General features: G+C 43.3%; 1 protein-coding gene across 3 annotated transcripts in view; it reads left to right on the plus strand.

The window, feature by feature from the left end:
* The window catches only part of P2RX5 (purinergic receptor P2X 5), a 428,476-nt gene that overhangs the window by 189,259 nt on the left and 218,177 nt on the right, over window positions 1-21,040 (plus strand). For all 3 annotated transcript variants that reach the window (XM_069226337.1, XM_069226338.1, XM_069226339.1), the window contains 2 exons: window positions 1,709-1,859; window positions 4,655-4,726. In XM_069226337.1, the coding sequence (XP_069082438.1) occupies window positions 1,709-1,859; window positions 4,655-4,726 (223 nt within the window). The remainder of the gene's footprint in view (window positions 1-1,708; window positions 1,860-4,654; window positions 4,727-21,040) is intronic.

The following is a 21,040-nucleotide window of genomic DNA, read 5'->3' on the forward strand; positions in this document are numbered from 1 at the left end:
TAAAGGAAAGCACAGGGGGAAACCTGAAAAATATGGGGAGGTGCTGGAAAAGTAATGGGAGCGGCAGAGGAGCAGAGACGGGGTGGAGGCAAAAAGGAGAGAGCAGGGAATGGGGATGGGAGAGACCAGGAGAGGAGACAACAGAAAGGCGGTTAAGGTGGGGAGAAAAGAAGGCGAGGAAGTGGAGAGGTGGTAAAGGGCAGGAGGAAGAGTCTGATTGGTAGGGGGAACAGGGAATCCAGGGCCAAGCATCACAGTAGAGACATTGGGTCGGATATAGTCCAAGGAGATAGGTCTTAGGAGTTGATGGAAAGGCTGTAGAATAGGTTTAGTATTCATTACTGGGAGAAAAAAGTTCCATAGAAGAGAGGGAGGTGAAGGGGGGACAGGAAGCTGGGACTGGCGTTGGTATGGGAGGGAGGTACAGGGAAGAGAGTCCCAAAGGGTGTGGTAAGTGGATCAGGGCCCCGTAAGAATGTGAAGATGAGTAAAGTGGACTGGTGGGAGAGGGTGACAGCATAGAGAAAGTGCAGGAGGGGCGGGGGAGTAAACAGGGAGAACAGTGATGGGGGGGATGGTAGAGGGCAGTAGGGAGAGACAGGACAGAGAGAGAGATATAGGAGATGAGAGCAGAGAGAGAGGAGAGAAAATTATGGGAAGATGGAGGAGGAGGATTGAAGGTCAGAAAGAGGGAGGACATGAAGAGGGAACTGGAGCTATAGAGGGAATAGCGGACACGAACAGGGAAAATTTCTCAGGGGTTAATGAAAGGGGTATGGGGTGGGCGCAATGAGGTGACGTCTTGAGGTCAGGCTTATTTAGAAGTTGTGGTGTTTCTGGTTTTCGGTATTTCAAGGATCAGTCTGTTCTTGTTACTTGTATCACAGTTTTTTCATACTTTACAAAAACGACCAAAAAAAGATGGCCTCCCCTAGCAAACTAAGGGACATATTTAAGGAAAGTGGACCCTTAGCGTCCTCCTACCTCCACCATGTTTGCCCCGTATCTAAGATTCGGGGCACAATGACGGGGGGTAGGGGGCAATAGCATCATTTTTATTGATAAAATTGATGTACTTAGCAGGAGTAGCACCAAAATATTGGCCCTACTCCTGCCGAGTACATAGGGGCACAATAAAAATAATGGAAGCCCCCTTTTAACGCCTGCTCTGAGCAGGCCTTAAAAGTGCCGTAATAAATGATGCAAGGAAATTTGTTAGATTTACTTGCGCCATTTTTTTGGTTCCCCTAACAGGGGAACCCCCCCTTTGCATACATTATGCCTGGCTCAGGCATAATGTAGCACAAAGGGTTACAAAGTGGTGCAATGTATGCATTGCACCACTTTGTAAATACGGCATGAAGATTTTGGCCTCGTTGGGCTACATTAGCGTTTAAAAAAATGACGCTAATGTGGCGCAAGGTGGACCTGGGGGCTTATAAATATGTCCTTTAGCTTTTATTAAAAGTGCCATTGTGAAATGCAGAATTTTCTAGTTGTAACACCTATTTTAGCTCAACGTGGGAAAGTTTTCAGTCAGTCCTTACCAATGAAAAAATATCTGCCTTCCATAACAGAGCAGTAGATTTACAGATTGTGCCAAGAGCACTTGCATTCTTGCAGCTAAGGGCCAGAATGGGGCATGATGTGTACCTCGTTGTCAAACATTTTTCCACATAGATTTCGCTTTATTCCCTGTTATTTCCAGGTGGGTGTTCGTCATCAAGAAAGGATATCAAGATACAGACACGTCCCTCCAGAGCTCAGTAATCACCAAACTGAAGGGCGTGGCTTTTACTAACACCACTGAACTGGGAGAGAGGCTATGGGATGTGGTGGACTACGTCATCCCACCTCAGGTACGTTCCCAACACTAGAAACACCAAATTCCACAGCGATTGGGTGAAAGCTTGCCACACTAGCACATGATATAGGAGTGGACCGTACTTTTCACTAAAGCAGACAAACACAAGAGTTAGGTCAGTCAATAGAAAATAGATGGACATTCGCAAACGTCAATTTCTTTGTGAGTTATGTCTAGATGATGAATGTTAGCTTCTCCTAGTTCATAATAATAGCTGAAAAAGCTAACTTTATTTTGGCATCGAAAGTTTTTGTAGGGTATTTCCGTTTCTTAATGCCATGAATATCATGGTAGTCCTTGGAACAAGTACATTTCTACTTTTGTGTGCTTCTTGACATAAGTAGTTCGTCTTTCTAATGAAGATGACAATGTTGCCTAAGCACATTTTTCACAACCTCGAATCCTTTTAGAGCAATATAATGTTCTTGTGACTGGCTTTCCTGAGCACTACTGGCATTTCAGGACAGTTGGTCAACCCAAAATCTCCCGGTTTTCTCCAAAGTCTTTCCACGAGGATGCACATCAGATTGAAACACAGACATCTCTATCATCTGCATCAGTCTTAAGCAGTTGCATACAGTGCAAAGCGCTATGTACTGTGGTCTTAGAGCACATGCTCTCACTGTTCCAAGTACAGATTGACATGACTCCCATATAAATCAACCATTCCTCAAGATATGCCTTTATTCAATTATAAAAGTATGTGTTTACTTGTTTATGTGTTTATTCATATTTTGCTATTTTGCCACTACACCAACAGGATGTTAGAACACTTTACATAGAAAATCTGAAGATAAATGACAACATTAGCAAATAGAAGAGGAAATGTGTAAACGAGGGTATGATTCCTAGGGTGTTATATGGAGAAAGAGTTCAAAAACCAGAAAAGAAACAGCTAGAAGAGAGGCACAGTGGTAAACAATGTGAAGGGAAAACAGAGAAAGGGACCTTACACGAGCCTGCAACATTAACAATCAGTGGCAGGAAGGGAACACAACCTGACTATTGATGGTGAGGGACTCTGTCTAATTAGTCTTTCACGAACTGAAGTCACCGCCTAAATGAACTTTTGACATCATTCCCCAAAACCCCCAACCCCTCCTCCTTGTAGATACATCTTGAGAAAGTAACTATTTATCCCTTTTTGGAAAGCCAAGATATCCTGTGAAGTTAAGTGGATTAGTAGGAGTTCCAGGTGGTCACAACTGCCCCAGAGAATGACTGCGTTAGGGCTTGGGTCATTCGGACTTTAGGAATCTTCAGTGGGAGAGTGGTTTTTCTCTAGGAATCTCCTGTGCCTCTTGTTTCTGTCAGTAGATCTGCTCGGTATGTATCTTAGGTAGAGTGATTTGAACGTGAGACAAATTATTTCACATTTCAACGTAAGTAAAGTCAACGTACACTGCTCTGATATGGTGGACACCTCTCAACCAACTGGATGGGGTGTCACCAGGTCAGCAGGCACAGTGTTTTGTTAGAAGCAAGTGCCCTCACTCACCATTTGATGATATGCTTCACAATCAAACATTGTTCCTTGTCGGGCCAGATTGAAGAAAATAGGCCATCATACCTGACATTTTCCCCCTTCTGTTTTTAATCTTGACATAGGTCCCTATCAACTCTACCTTCACTAAAATGTATTTCGGTACCTATAGTCAATTTTATTTGCACTTTTTCCAGTCCTCCTTACACTTCACTCACCTTGGCAACTTTGAACAAAAGATGTCTATTAAGGAGCCCCCCTGTGGGGCCCGTCAGGCATTGCAGCGCCGGCCTGACGAGGAGCAATGCCCAATGATGAAACATGTCACCAAATGGTGAGTGAGGACACCTGCTTCTAACACATCAATGTGCCTGGTGACACCCCCACTGAATCGGTTGAGAGGTGTCCATCCTATCGGAAAAGTATAATTTGACTTTACTCATGTTATAATTTCAGGAGGGTGTACACTGGACTGAATATTTCCTCCCTGTCCCTTGGGTATTAGTCAGACTATTTCACATTTTATCCAAGCCTCTAATGGAAGCCAATGTAGTTCACTTACAATTGTGGAGATGAGGTTGAATTTCTTTGTCTCTGAGATAAGGCACGCAGTGGAGTGGAGTGGAGTATTGCTTTGATAGTTGTCAGCATAGTCATTAGAAGACCTACCGAATAGTATTGCTGGTATCAATCCTGGAAACGACTAGTAAATGTGCAACTGTCTTCAATTGCCATTAGATGAGTAGATAATTTATTCTTTTACTTGTTACAGTTGGCAATTTGATGATTTTGTCCATCTCTTCATGTAAAGTATCACCGACATTGAGGAGTCAATCAGTAATCCCAATAATTTCATGGTTGCTGAAAGCGCTGAAGAGAAGCCTTTAACTTTTAGGTCTTCTAATAGTTTAGAGTTTATTCTTATTAGATGTGCCCTTGGTAAGAAGGTGAGCATGTTTAAGGAAGATATTTGTTTCCTTAAATTAAGCCTAATATTTGATCAGGATGTTCTCATTAAGGCTTTTGCAATATTCCTATAGATCTAAAACTGAAGTCCTTAGAATCCGAATGAGAGCTAGATCTTCTAAGGGCATAGTTGGTGTGGTTTGAAAATGAGTCTACCCTAGTTCCAAAAAGAATAAAAAGTTTGGGATTATGCAGAATGAACAGTCTCCCTCTCAGATCCAGAGGCCAAGTACTAGTAGCCAGTAGTAAAGGTGCTGGGCTTGCAGTGGATAACATCCATATAAGACAGGTTTGCATCCAAGGGCCCTCATTGATTCCTATTATCTTGTTCTTTTTTCCAGGGTGAAAATGTTTTCTTTGTTGTGACCAACCTGATCGTTACCCCAAACCAAAGGCAACGGACATGTTCTGAGGTAGGTCTGCCAGCTAAAAGTGTTAAAGTTCTAGCCATGCTGCTCACACCTCACAGATATTAGCTGTCATAACCTCTGTATGTATGTATATGGTACTTCTATAGGGCGAATTTTTGCAAAGCCTTTTCAGCACTCGGCTGCCTTTTGGCTAGGTTTGCACTGTAGAAGTACCACATACATACATTCATACATACATACATACATGGATACTTAGGTTAAGACAGCTAATATATGTGAGGTGTAAAGGGCGGGGCTCATGAATCCACGTTGTGCTGCAGTTTCTATGTTAATCTATGTCTTGTGTAAGGCCTCATCTGGTACAACCTCTATGGTAAACTTAGGCTAGTAGATTCTGTTGAATCACCAGGGTCTCTTTCTACTCCATCAAAGGTAATTAATTCTGAGAAACATTAACATAGAATTGGTGCACAACGTGGAATCATGAGATGAAGATGCTGCCCTGTTTTTAACCACAGAGAGAGGTAGGTAGCCCTAATTATGTCGGAATTTTGGCAAGTTCTGTTTGAGATCACTATTGGACTTAGTAGAGATGCCTTTATAAAGAAAACAATTTTAAATCTAATAGAAGAGAACACGAGGAGGTGAAAATTATACTTTTTCATTCACCAAAACTCGTTAAGTAATTGTGTTGCAATCTACCTACACTGGGCATTTATTTATGATTGATGAATTTTATTAATGGTGAGTGATATATATGGTGGTCAAGCATGGGCCTAGAGACACATTGATTTGCTGAGGTTGAAGTATCTGTTTGAGATTTCTGTCGTTAAATTTATGTTGTGTAATATGTATTTTAATGCAATAAAATGTATTATTTTTCTAGACATGGTATTCTCATTAGCTTCTTTTTGCTGATTTACCTGTGGCTTTTGTACTATCCGGTGAATGTGTGAGAAGTGTTTCGGACTGTTTTATTTACTAAGGGGAATTAACAGTAATGTTGGGGAAAAAAAAGATACTGTGGACATCAGATTTAAAATGCATCCTTTTATCCCAGCAAAGGCTACTTTCATAGCAGTCCGGAAAAAGTGTTATGGTCCATCCATAAGCTTGTAGTGGTCTGAAGGCTGTGGTAAGCAAACTATTAGGTGCGCTTCACCCACAGCAGACGATAGCATGAGAATGAAAAGCAAGTGAGAGGAGTCAGGAGGCTTGTCAGCTGAAGGGTATATCTGCCGAGAATCTCAGCAGCAAAGATGGACAGTTGGTAGCATTTGCTCTCACCAAGTAACATGCAAAATGAAAGCTGGTCTCCGAGTACTGATATAGTCTCTGTAGCATGATCCCATGTAAAGACCCCATGGGAGAATCAGGTAATTTTAGTAAAGTAATTTGGCTAAGTTAGGAATGGGCAAGTGAAGGTATGGGGACTGATGGACTTCTGGGTACTTTAACTCAACCATGCCCACTTGGGACCAAGTTACAGATATCTCACCCTCATCCTATGGACTAGGGTTCTATAAGTGACTTTGGGGACTTCTGGGTCAGTGTGCACTGTATTCTCCCCTTTGGAGTGAAAGGGAGTGTTCCTAGTGGCTGGTGCTGTGTTCAAATGGCAGTGAGTTAGTGCTGTTGTTGCAGTCTTTGTTTCTTGGTACATGTTTTCAGAGATGGGGCTTTAGTAGGTCTACTGTATTCAGCAACTGCACTCTAAAGTGTTGTTTATTTGGAGCAATGGTCACCTTAGTTGGAGGCAGGAAGAAGGATGATCAGGTACCATTGACATCCTACTTTATTCCCTGTGTTTGAAAAGGGAACATGTACATTTGTGATATGAAATGTCAATCATCTGGTCAGACGTGTCGAGAGGCATCACTTTCTAGTGTACAATAAAAGGCACAATGTTCGGGTAACATTTTGTGAGGAGATAAATGTAGGGAAGAAGGAATATGGAGCTTCAGTGAGATCACAATGGCAGGCGGTTTTCTCTGCCTACTCTGTGTAAGCCAGAGGAGACCTGATCTGGTTTAGCCTGCGGCTCTGTTTAAATGTCTGACTCCAAATGCATGGCATATCTGTTGAGTAAGTATACACAGCTCTAATAAAGACACACACCTAAGTTCTTCCCATAGGTGATGGCGCGCTGCAGTCTATACAGAGATGATTTGCTGGCATGTGGAGGAGAGCTCAATCATAGTGGATCTTGAAGTAAGTAGATCATACCCAGATAAGAAGTTTTAAGGCCAAGATTCCAGATCACTTGAAACAGCCCTTGAAAAGTCACAACCTGCCAAAATGTCTAGGGAGTACAGAAACCCACATTGGGAGACTGCTTCTTTTACTCTCCGGTGCATCACCCACTCACTTGATTAGACACGTTCATGGCTGGGTGGGAATCAATTGCAAAGGTCTTAAAGGCAAAATATGTGGGTAGGACACTTCCTGATCACCATCCTCTAATTGTCACTTTGCAGTTGGAAGTGTCCCACCTAAAAATAGAAACAGAGGTTCCCCTCACAATGGCCATTTTGACACATTACTAACATCTTGAGGAGAACAATCACAAACTATTTTCATAACATAACATGTATTTATAAAGCACACATATCACCCATGGGGTATCAAGGCGTTGAATAACAGATATGTATTGTTACTCAACTCATCAGCACTCATTTTAGCAACCTCAGAAGCACGAAAGGCTGAGTGGATCTACCAGGATTTTAACCTGTGACCATGAGGTTGAACACACACCCCAACAGTGGATGCATTAGTCCGCTGAGCCACCAAACCCTGCTGTCATGAAACTGCAGGATCGGTATGGGAAGTGGATGCAGAATGGGAAGTTTTTGAGGTGGTGCTGAGAAGAGTACATATTGAGACAATGTGATGTGTGCAGGGCCCTCTGGACGCAATTGCAATATCTGGAAGAGTAACTTGATAACCTGGAGGAACAGTTCCACACTGATCATCTGGTCAAAATATGAGATCACTCTCTCTATCAAAAACACATACATAAATAATCCTTAATTAAAAGAAATTCCCAATATTTAACTATCTTAATACAAGTTCAATTTATGATGACCCTTCAAATATCCAAAACACTGCTCCCAGATAGGAGCTTTGGGTGAGCACGACTAGCAATAATAAGTGCTGGTGAAGGAGCACCCTGATTAAAGCATTCCACCTGGTATGAGTGAGGGACAGCGTAATTTGTTTGAATGAATACTCTAAACAAACCAAAATGTCTAATACTCTGCAAGCAGATCACAAACATTTCAATGAAGAAAAGGAAGGGTTTTTCTTTACAAAAAGTGGTCAGCCTATTTTGTGTATATACATATATATGTATATATATGTATGTATAGGGAGGTTGTACTGACAGAGGCTCTCTAAAACACCTCTTTCCCTCTGTCTAGATCAAATAGGATGTATGCCGCAAAGATGTAGCTCGACATGTCTCAAAAGGTTCCTTCACAATAAGTATGGGGTGTCAGATTGGAAAACCATGCCCTCCTTACCATTTCTTTAAATCCTCTTTTGTGTGCTTTAAAATAAATATTTTAAAGCTGAGACTCTTTCTTGGTTCTGATTATTGTTATAGCATATGCCTGTTGCCTGGTCAAGAACCGGTAGGATATTCACCAACACCTGGGATGCCTGTAGAGCAGTGGTTCCCAAACTGTGCGCCGCGGCACCCTGGTGCGCCGTTAAAAGTTGCCAGGGGCGCCACGCACATTTTGGAAACATGATATGAACATTTTAAAAAAGATTTATGTGTGCAGTTTATAAATGACCTGTTTATAACGAGTTAAAAGTATTTTGCGCTGAGTAACTCTTTAGCATTTTATGTGGGGGAGTTACATAAGCCCCACCTGTCAAGGTCTTGCCCTCTGCAGCATGGTTTCACCAAACGTGATTAGTTCTTAAATAAAAGCCTTCCTCATTGCCAGCCGGTCGGAAATTCAGAAGAGAGCACTGGAATGCTATTGCTCCCGTGGGATCCTCTGGAAGTGCGCACATCACATCGGACGTGTTCCTTGTTGAATTTACAATAATCAGGTAACTATAATTATTATTATTAGGATTTCTAATCTAGGGTGAGAGAGAGGGCACAGCAGGACCGGATATCACAGGAATGTGCAGGAAATTCTCCTAAGCTGCGCCGATATAGTAATTATAGTATTATTAATAACTAATGTTCTGTTTTTAAAACAGATGGATATTTCCCAGGGGCGAGCACAAGGCCCCTGTGTAGTTTCCAGACAGGAGAAAACTGCTAACAGCTTGATTCAGCACACACACAGAAGTTGAGTTTGTTTATTTAGGTTAGAAGACATTATTAGAAGTATTAGTTCCTTGTTGAGGACAAGTCCAGGGGAAAATTGCAGCATTTCTGCTTTGTGAAAGATTAACCTTCCACCCTTTTCTTATTATTAAGCACACCTTTCCTTTTTTCCCCATTTGTGTTTACTAAATGCTAGTAAATTGTTAAAAATAAATTATAGGACCACAGTCCTCCCTCACTTGCATGCCCAAATCAGATTACTTACTGAGTCTTACTGCCAGGGGAAGGCAATTTTCGTTGGGATGCCAGAAAAACGGCTATGGGAGGTACAGACCAAGTGGAACTTGGAAAGCACAGTTATCAAAAGCTGAAGCCTTTGAAATAATTTAAGGCAGCGGTGCCTCCTAAATTCTCAAGAAACTGCAGAGTGGGAGTGTGAACGGTAGTGCTTAATTTGTAAATAAAAACGTGCCGGTGCCCAAAGTCCTCCTTTTAAACATGTGGCTGCTGCAATTAAATGTGCGAAAATGGAATACTGAGGCAGTGTAATACTGAAGCCATCTCAGGCCTCTTCAATGATTTTAAAGCCACTCCCTGCCCCTTCAGCTCACTCTTGCAGCTTTCTGTTTTCTCCCATTGTGACACTATTTCGTTTTTCTCTTCCTTGCTTAGCACCGGAAACAACAAGCACAAATTAAGCACTGGTGAATGATCAAGTACTGTTAAGTAGTTTTAGAGGAGAAAGTGTCCAGATTGAAGGCAGAATGTGTTCACCAAAGGTGAGGTGTGAGATGTGTGTGTGGTCAAGGCAATGTAATGACGTTGTAAACAGAGAAGAAAATACGTGCATGGAGGACAGCAAGTGTGACACAGGGGGGAGATGTGGCTACATTTTTTTAGACGTTTAAGAATGAGAGGTTGAATTGGAGGAGATGTGGTCTAGCAGGGAGGAGGAAACATACAAAACATCCATGTTATATGCTCGTTGATATAATTAAAGTACTCCCGAGGCTGGGCTTACATCGCCCACCCGAAAAAAGAAAAAAAGTAACATAATGGGGAGCCGCGGGCAATGGCAAATATAGGTGAGGGGAGCCGCGGGTCGAAAAAGTTTGGGAACCACTGCTGTAGAGGGACCACATAGAGATGCCCACCCACGCCATACCACATGCGCCAGCCTTGGAGCCCACTAATGATAAAGATGGGAATAGTAGCATCTGGCAGGGGACATCTTGTGCCCTCTATGCTGACGATTTATTATTGTATGTGTTTGTGTGTGACCATGGCAAGGGAGTGCCGGGCCAGCTAGAGGAGGCAGAACATTTTGGCTTGCTCTCTGGGTTACATCTTAAGCAGGTCAAGCTGTGCCTTTTTCCCCTGCACTGATTAATCCTGCATGAAATAACTAAAAAGTAATTGCTCCCACTTGTGTTTAAAGCCTATTCTTTGAAATACCCGGGGAACAAATGTACTCGAGAGATAAATCACTCCCTGAGCGGGGCCTACATCTAGAATTCCTGTGGACTTAAAACTCATGAGTTTTGGTTGAAATGATTATTGTGAGTTATAGATGGAATAGCCATAGAAAAGATGGTGACGTCGCAGGTAACAGAGCACAGTGCTCATTTTGCATGCCACTGTCTTTTAGGAGCTACATTGAATCATCTCAGGCCTGGTGTAGGGCCTGAACAGACACAGTACAGTGCAACATCACTCCACACACTAAACCTTCTGAGAGGAGGGCCGGGGCTTCTTAGGCCGTGCACGGCTGTGCAGCTTTAGTTCATTGCAGCGACTCAAGAAACGGGGGTCTCTTCACCAATAGCCACACCCAGAAACAACAGTGACCGTTTGTTGTCCTGGTGCATTAAAGAGTCAACCTCACACTTTGCATACACTAATTTGCGTCATGCTGCAAGTAACGCGTTGCATGTCTTTCTAAAGACAAAGCAGTTTTCTAAAGGATGAAACGTTCAAAACAGATTTCTTTTATAGGATTTTCTGTTCACTCTGAAGAATCTGCCGCCAAACCTGTTAACTTTAGGAACAGGCAGGAATGGGGTTATTTCGAAAGTGTCCGCGAGAAAAGGCAGCCCAAAGCACAATGAGCAGTGCCTTGAAGAACGCCCACTGCCCCGGCGGAGGCAAGCACTAGTGTAGGGGCCGGCTGGGCCGCACTCAGGGAAGACACGGTCCTTGAGTCCAGCACTCACCCACGCGCGCAGGCGCAGTCCTGACACAGTTGTCAAGAGAAATTCATGGAGTCAGGGTATATCTAATTTGCGTAATTAACGCGCGATACAGCTAGAGTTAGGACCGCTTGCACCAAAACAGTATAAGTTTCAAGAAATATTGCTTTGAAAACGGCTAATGCATCATAAATCTGGCTGGAGTCAGCAAGGAAAGGTTTCATATGGATATAAATCTTTCTTAGTCCATTATTAAATCGCTTACCATACATCTCGCTGGCCCAACCTTATCAATCTTTATTGTAGGTGGTTCCTATGTGTTCTTGCTTCATTGCTAATATTTTGACAGGTGTCATAAAAAGGTCCATTGCTAAAAAATAATAATGATTAAATAGGGGGATTCCTGGGTCTCTGAAGCGCGCTGTTTTCTTCTCGTCTCAGAACTCAGGCACCAGTAGCATTCAAGGCATCCTCTGTACCCAGTGAGGAATAAGATGGGTACCTGGAGCGCCTTCCCTCGTCACCCCTTCCAGAGAGAATCCCTCAAGTAACGAGAGCATCGTGTCTCAGGGGCAGAGCTTCCATTGGTGCAGCAATTGCAGTGGCACCAGGGCCCGGAGGGGCCCGCTGAACTCTGATTACTGCACATGTAATTCACAGTTCAAACAGAGGTCAGAAGCCACTCACTTCCTTGTACTAGAGCCTAGGGTGACCACCTGGCATAGAGGCAAATTCTGGACAGGACTGTAAAAAAATTCAGGACAAAGGGTCAAAATTCAGAACAAAAATTCAGGACCAAGAGTCAAAATTCAGGACAAAAATTCAACAACAAACGTCAGTTTTACAGACACATTCAAGAGAAGCCATTCCCCATAACGTTATCTGTGCATTTATTTACTCTTTTTTGCATAGCCCTCTTTATTCATTGAGATCTTTTTATGATTGCCTCCTGGTATGCTACATTCAGGTGTAACATTACATCCTTGTTCAGTAGTAAATTAATGCCTTTCAGAACTGTGTCAAGCAGAGGCGGCTGAAGACATTTGAAAGTGATGGGGCATAAAAGTTCAGGATGAGTGCCCTATAGCATGCGAGCCAAGCTGGTATAAGGTGGATTCCCCCCTGAGAACATTTCGAAATAAGAGTGTGAGATTGTGCAAGGCAATTACCCACTCTGTCCATGTTTAAAAAATGGTATTGCAATTGAGCGAAAGTGAAATCAGTGATCTGGCTTATCCCTGAGTGTCAAAGTACACATGGAATCTTCAAAATATTTGGGATGAAAATTGCACAAACAAAATTTAAGAACATGAGAAAGATTTCAAAATGTAATTAGTGTTTCTTTAACATATAAAAAGAAAAATAAATCTAAATCCAGGATTTGTAAAGTGCAGCAAATCACCCGTGAGGGTCTCAAGGCACTGAATTGTGGGCAGAGTGAGATAAAGTGATTTGCCCAGAATCACAGGATGTTGAGCCGGCACCGAGATTCAAACCTGGTCCCCCCAGTTACGAGGGAGGAACTCGGGCCATTACGCCACACCCTCTGTTTTCGGCTTTATATACAATTAGACCTCAGATTGAACTAGGACCCAGTTACCTTTTGATACCTAGGGAATATTATCTACCATTACCCCACTGATTTGCGATTGGAAATCTCATCAGAGTGACATGGTCCCTCAGAGCCCAGTTTGTCTTTTGGTCTTCACTTACTCTTTCTGTAGTGGGCCACATGGCACTAGTGAAGACCTAGTGCTACCCTGATTATTCTATTATTTTGCAAACCTTCCTCTGCTGATCCCTCATTCCTTCTTCATACATGCCACACATCAGATTTGGTTGCTGGGGCCCGTTGGGTAGCTCTTTCCACTCCAAAGCTACCCGTGACTGTGGGTGGATTAGGAATTACAGATTTAGAATGTTATTATTTCGCTGCACAGGTATAAAGGGTGGCTCACTGTCTGTCTGTCTGCCCCCTGCAAAAGATGGGGTTTATCCGTAAAGACTTTAAGGAGGGCTTACTGCACTATTCATTGTTTCCTACTGATCATTCTACGGAACACCATCTGAGGCTATCCTTCACAGCTTTCTCTTGCCTTCCTAGAACCTGTAAACTCACTGACACAAAGAAACCCTGTGTTCTGGCACTACTAGTGCTAGGCCTTGCCACTCGCACAGGACGGCTGTGTTCAGGGCAACTCCGTCAGTGGCACGCTGCAGGCATCTTTAATTTGAAGGATTTGTTTCTGGACGGCAAGCTACTAGATCTCCAAACCTTTGTGGCAGACTACCATCTTCAGCGGCTCAACGCCTTACTTACAAACATTTTAAACAATCATTAAATGCCCTATTTCATGTCTGCCACCTAGCACTAACCCTACATGAGGTGTGCAAGAAGCTCTACACCATAAAGACTGGTGGCAAACAGATAAGATGGATGTACAGTCTTTTCCTGCAACATGGAGACCACTCCAGGACTTTTCGTCATACTACCTGGGAGAATGATGTGGCCAAACCTCTGTAAGATACGGACTAAGCTAAAATACTGGACTTTCTCCACAAAGTATCCTGTGGCTGCCACTTTAAGTACATTCATAGAGCTTCCCTGGGAATGCATTCCACCTGTGGCTTGCCATTGGCTTTTTGGTTTGTAACGCACATTTCATTGCTTTCAACTTGCTGGCCTTATTTGTTTTAGGCTGTCGAGTTTCAGCTTGTGCCTTCCATTACACAAACCTTATTTACAGTATCCTTTCGCGTGCCCCCTTTCTGTAAACAGGACTGTACATTTTGTTCTTATCTCATCACATTTGCTGTGCATTTAAAGAACAAGGTCAAATGTCAGTCTCGGTCTTCAGAGGGAGCTCAGTGTTTACTTTTCTTTCTCTGACTTCAATGTGAGAGGATTTATGTGACAATCTTGCTGCATACTGGGGGTAGGCAAGAATGTTTCAACTACATGACAACATTTAAATGAACTGTGTAAGGATTTCAGAAAATATCAGAATTAGGAACACAAAGGAAGCACATTTTTGTTAATTCTGAACTGTGCTGGAAACAAACAGCTTAATATGATTAAAACAAATCATTACACTAGGTAATGCAATTTCCACACATTGTCTGTGCATTGTATAGTTTTATTAGAATAACCGTATGTCTGTGCAAATGTAATGGTCATTTCAATCAAGAACGAGTTGTCTGTAATGACAGTGTGGTACCACACCATGCATACTCCACTCCACTCTACTCTACACCACTCCACACCAGTGCACCCTACTCTGCACCACTCTACTTTACAGCACTCAATTCCACTGCACTCTGGGACACTGCATTCTGCTCCACTCTGAACCACTCCAGTCTAAAACACTTCAAGTTACGCCTCTCTACTCTACTCTGTACCACTCTACTCTATGCCAATGCACTTTATACCTCTATACACCACTGCGCTCTGTGCCTCTGCATGCTACACAGTCCAGTCTAGGCCACACCAATCTACTCCGCACAACTCCACTCCATGCCACTCTGCAACACTGCTCTGTACGTCACTACACTCTATATCAATACACTCTATGCTAATGCACTTTACTCTGTAACACTCAACTCTATGCCCCTGAACTCTACGCCAATACACTGTACGTCACTCTAATCTATACTGCACCACTACACCCTATGCCATGACACTCTACACCACTTTTCTCTATGCCATTACATTCTATGCCACTCTATGCAACTGCACTCTACCCTTGCATCTCTCCAGTTCTCTCTACTGTGAAACTATATACTGTATGCCACTGCACTCTGCACCACTGCAGTCTATACAACTGCACTCTACCCTGCACCTCTCCACTCTGTGCCACTGCACTGTATGCTGCACCTCTCCACTTCACTCTACTGTGAAACAATCTATTCTACGCCACTGCACTGTATGCCACTCTGCCCAACTGCAGTCTAAACCACTGCACTCTACTTCAATGCACTCTACTCAAATGTACTTTAAACAACTGCACTATATGCCGCTGCTCTCTACTGTGCACCATTGTAGTCTATGCCACTGCCCTGTATGCCACACTACTCCACTATACACCACTGCACTCCACTCTATGACATTCTACTCTGCAACACTGCACTCTATGCCACTGTTCTCTACACCACTCTACTCTGTACTACTGCATTCTGCACTAATACACGCTACACCACTGCACTCTATGCCTCTCTACTTTGCATCATTCCACTACATGACACTGTACTCTACAGCTTTGTACTCTACTCTGCACCACTCTGAGCTTCTCTACTCTGCACCACTCTACACCACTGCACTCTATACCACTCGAGTGTACTCTGCACTGTACACCACTGCACTATACACCACTCTACACTACTGCATACTCTGCCACTCTATTTTACACCACTCTACTCTACGTCACTGCAATCTACACCACTCCACTCTACAACACTCTAATCTATGCCTCTGCATTCTATGACACTGAATTCTACACCGCTGCATTCAATGCCACTTCACTCTATACTACCATATTCTGCAACACTCTATGCCAATGCACTCTACATCAGTCCACTTTACTGCAACCCACCCTACTATATGCCACTCTACGCGACTCCACAGTATACCACTTATAAACACAACACTCTCTGCCACTCAACTATACAACACTCTACTCCGCTCTTTACCATTCCACTCAGCGACACTCCGTGACACTCTCCTCTATGCCATTAACATTTAGCCCTGCTGAACAGCAGCCCCTCTGGTGTATAACGTGGCTAAAACACATTGGCAAAGCCAACAACTCTTGCATAGGCACAACCTATTTGCTTTGCCAATGTTTGTTAGTACTATGAGGTGCTGAGTTCCCTGAAAGCACTGTGAATGTGTAAGTCCTTATTTTAAACATGCATTACACACAGCATAAAATAGACTGCCACAAAATGCACAAATACATTTAGGTTAAATAAAAAAAAGCCTTTCTAAAATATAGATATCAATAATATACAGATTATACCTAGTGAGAACATTTCTTATAACTGTCCACTAAAGCCACACACTCCTCAGATCAGCTTGGAACATCCTTACCGTACCTCTCTAAAAGAAAATATCTTTGCTATCAGAAATCTGCAAGTGACTCCTATGATTAAACCAATTACAGGATTCAAAGCCCTTTTACATTTGCAGATTTACCAGCTGTGCATATTTGCATTTCTTTTGGGAAGGTGACACCCTGGCAAGAAGGCTTGTTTCCTATCTGTCTGCCCGCCCTCTGGATTAGAGCACAGCAGACTCGCTGCCTTTCAATCTAGCTGGGGAAACTGATTGGTACTAATTATATTTGTCCTTTATCTTAAAGGCCAATATTAGGGACAATGCTATCCGTTAACCCTTTTTATCAAGGACAAAGGACGGTAGGGATAAGTTTTGAGCAGTATGTGAAAATTACGGGCAGATGGTCACCCTAAGAGGGCACTTGACATACTGGCTACGCCACCCAAACCAGATGGATTTACAAAGGAGAGTTCAGTATACTCCCTGAAAACCTAGGCTTTGGGTTCCTTCATAGTCCTTATGCGGGTCCAGCTCCTCCTTTGCTATCACCCCCTCAAAACATCTCATCTTTCTCCTTTTATCTCCCTTCACTTCCTAATACTAAAACCCTTCCTTTTCCTGACCTCACTCTGGAAGACATTACGACAAACACTATGGTGGTGACAGGCAGAAGAAAGACGGGAATTTGAGGTCTCTGATGAGAAACTTTAGGGCTTGGAATAATGAAGATTAAAAATAATGAATGTGGCAATGGCCATTAACTCCTTGCGAGCCCCCTTCCCTACAGGCAGCGCTTTAGGGCAGTGCAGCAGGTGCAGAGGCACTGGGCGGTGACCTGAAAGTGGGGGTGAGAGGGGGTTATCTGACCTCTCTGGTCTGCTGCCAAGCAATAACTTAAGGTTTAAAACACCTCCTGCAGAGATCTTTGGGCATCCAGCTTTCAGACAGCAATAAAGATGTCAAGATAACTCTTGCGATTAATGCTCCAGCTAGAAAGAAAGGTTAGATATTTGTCTAGGTGCAGTTTTGTCTCGCCATAAAGTAGTGGAGAACATTAATGTGCCTCTTGCAAGGAACAGATCTGTATTTTATATGGACAGCTGTGTGGATTAGTAAAACCACCCTTTACCAACGCTTTAAAACAAATACAAGGTATGTGAGAGAGATAGGCTATGGCGAGATGAGGGGCACTTTTGCCTGGTGGTAGTTGAAGGAATCAGAGGAGGAGGTTTTGGGGGAGCGGGGCGCTAAATCAGGCCCTGCTTATAGACAGGCGTTGCTGGAGAGATGATTGCTCAGTCTGCCAGTAGGATGCGTTTGTTATGCTCAACATGAACTGTAACTCACCTCGGCACCTGCAAAAGAAAAGCTAGACCACATCCTTCCTGTTAACATCGTTGATTTGTCATGAAAGTTCAGCACTCCAAATATTGGTCAGAAGCGGGATGTTTGACACCACAGATCTGAGCACTGCAGTTGTTATTATGCCGCCACTGCCGTCTAGCAGAGGTATAAGAGGTGATTTTGGTTAATACAGCATCTGTCGATTTGCAAGTCAAGCTGCAATTCAAAATCCTGTTCTTATTTAGAAAAGACAATTTTAAATCTATTGTAACAAGGGAGGTGAAATGGAATGTCACTGTGTAGTCAAGGGTCGTCACAAGGCACTAACACGTAATCTTCGACAATGCTTTACTGTGACACGTTTCAATTTTACAAAGTAAGGCGCATATTTACACTTTTTTGGCACAGCATTTGCGTCATTTTTCGACGCAAAAGTGGTGCAAACTTACAAAATACAAATATATTTTGCAAGTTTGCGCCGCTTTTGCATAAAAATGCAGCGCAAATGCAGCGCTAAAAAAAGTATAAATATGGGCCTAAATATCCAACATCAGCACATTAGAAGTACCGGGAGAAAGATTTGGCAGAGAATAATGCTCAGTGGCACCGTGGCCACTGTGCATTCATTTGCTGGAATATGGGTCCAAAGAGAGTCCGAAAGGGAAACCAGATTGATAAACTAAGCCGATGGCAAAATTAAAGAATGGAGTTGATCTCATGGCAGAAGTAAGGCCCATATTTATACCTTTTTAGCACTGCATTTACGCCGCGCTTTAACGCAAAAACGGCGCAAACTTACAAATTACAATTGCATTTTGCAAGTTTGCGCCGCTTTTGCGTCAAAAAATTACGCAAATGCGGCACAAAAAAAGTATAAATATGGGCCTAAATCTCCAGAGTTTAGGGGAGTTAGCAGTGGAGGTAGAGTTTTTCTACGAGGTAAGGATTAAAGGGAGCAGAGGATTCCAACACATTCAAGTGTTTTCAGACTGGGATTTAATACTTTACTGCAGGAACTCACCAACTGGCGAGAATTAGCAGTCAAAATGCAAAGTCAATGTACAGCTTATTATCGGCTGCAACGGACCCTTCCAGACACACCCTCGAGCCTGTACAAAACTTTCAGGTCAAATTAATTCACTGCCATTGTTATGTAATGATCCGAGGCTCCCCTTCCCCTGAGACAGAGTGACTCACTAACCCTCCGTGCAGTCTGGTCCTCTCAGAGGGAAGAACATTCTTGGCGACTTTGCCTCTAGGCATGCAAGGAACTTGTGACCACCAACGCGGCCTTCAGATCCACTGCTGGGACTCCCGAGCCAATCTAGAGGCTGCTCCTGTCCTGTCTATGTTAAGAAGCAGCATGAGAGCAGCGCAATGATTGCCTCCGTCAGGCACCGCCAACGCTCCTCAGTAGAATTGGGGGCTGTGGCAGCAACCCCCCAGGCTCCTACATTGAAGTGGTAGGGGAGGGTTGAACTGCGCATGTCGGGACAGTCAGAGCAAGACACCCTTCCAACCCGACATGCTCATTTCACCCCCAAGGGGCCTGTCAATCATCCAACTCCCACTCTCACCTGCCCCACTCATGTTTGCCCGCACAGTATCCTGTAATAAAAAGAGACTTTGCCATTCCACGCTTCCATGGCTAAAAACAAAATATAATTGAAACTTATAAGTTACTCATTAATGTTATGTAAACATTTGATAAGGCCCCCCACCGTCCAGGCGCAACAATACACACAGGGGGGGCGATGCCCCCACACCCCAATAAAGAAACCGCCACTGGTGTCAGGGCCCTCACAACCCTACCCAAATCGACCCTATCTTTCTTGGAGAGAAAGCAACAGCAACATTTTGATTATGTTTCTAAACATTTTAAAACCTTTGGCAAACAATTTGGGAACTACTAAGGTAAGTAACCTTATAGTGTTTAGACAAGTTGAACAAAAACATTTGGTTCACCTCACCTCCAATGGACTTTCAACCTAAAAATAACTTAATGAGACAGAGCAGATGGTGCGAGCAACAGTTTCACACGTAATATCAGGATGTGAGGTACCCACAACTTGTCTGTAGTCTCACAGCACTAGAGTGTGTGTCCGGGACTCTACATTTATCTCAGAGCTGGGAGCCCGGACTACCAAATAAAGATAATAAAAGAGGAGGATGAAATCAAGATCAGATGGGAGATCGACAGCAACTAATTCAAAGGGTTGTTGCTAAGAAATGGATAAATAAGGAAGACAAGAACAAGGTGGGACAATTCCTAAAATTAGACAAGATGGGTTCACCAAGAGTATGAGAAGGTACTGCATACCTGGGGAGTTGTCTCCAAGATAGGAGTGAAACAGGAGAGGCACTGACAAGTAGTTGAACAAGCAGCACCAACCCACCCTGGTAAACTCTTCTAGTGCAATAGTCCGCTGTTCGTGCTTGTGAAGGGTGAGTAGTGGCCAGACCTCTTGCAAGGTTGTACAAGGCAATTACCTACTCTGTCCATGTTTAAAAATGGTATTGCAATTGAGCAAAAGTGAAACCAGTGATCTGGCTTATCCCTGAGTGTCAAAGTACACATGGAATCTTCAAAATATTTGGGATGTAAATTGCACAAACAAAATGTAAGAACATGAGAAAGATTTCAAAATGTAATTAGTGTTTCTTTAACATATAAAAAGAAAAATAAATCTAATTCCAGGATTTGTAAAGTGCAGCAAATCACCCGTGAGGGTCTCAAGGCACTGAATTGTGGGCAGAGGGAGATTAAGTGATTTGCCCAGAATCACAGGATGTTGAGCCGGCACCGAGATTCGAACCTGGTCCCCCCAGCTATGAGGGAGGAACTCGGACCATTACGCCACACCCTCTGTTGTCGGCTTTATATACAATTAGACCTCAGATTCAACTAGCACCCAGTTACCTTTTGATACCTAGGCAATAATATCTACCATTTCCCCACTGATTTGCGAATGGAAACCTCAGCAGAGTGACATGGTCCCTCAGAGCCCAGTTTGTCTTTTGGTCTTCACTTACTCTTTCTGTAGTGGGCCACATGGCACTAGTGAAGACCTAGTGCTACCATGATTATTGTATTATTTTGCAAATCTTCCTCTGCTGATCCCTCATTCCTTCTTCATACATGCCACACATCAGATTTGGTTGCTGGGGCCCCGTTGGGTAGCTCTTTCCACTCCAAAGCTACCTGTGACTGTGGTTGGATTAGGTATTCCAGATTTAGAATGTTATTATTTAGCTGCACAGGTCCAAAGGGTGGCTCACTGTCTGTCTGTCTGCCCTCTGCAAAAGATGGGGTTTATCCGTAAAGACTTTAAGGAGGGCTTACTGCACTATTCATTGTTTCCTACTGATCATTCTACGGAACACCATCTGGGGCTATCCTTCACAGCTTTCTCTTGCCTTCCTAGAACCTGTAAACTCACTGACACAAAGAAACTCTGTGCTCTGGCACTACTAGTGCTAGG

The sequence above is a fragment of the Pleurodeles waltl genome, chromosome 3_1 (assembly GCF_031143425.1).
Source record: "Pleurodeles waltl isolate 20211129_DDA chromosome 3_1, aPleWal1.hap1.20221129, whole genome shotgun sequence".
NCBI classification, from domain to species: Eukaryota; Metazoa; Chordata; class Amphibia; order Caudata; family Salamandridae; genus Pleurodeles; species Pleurodeles waltl.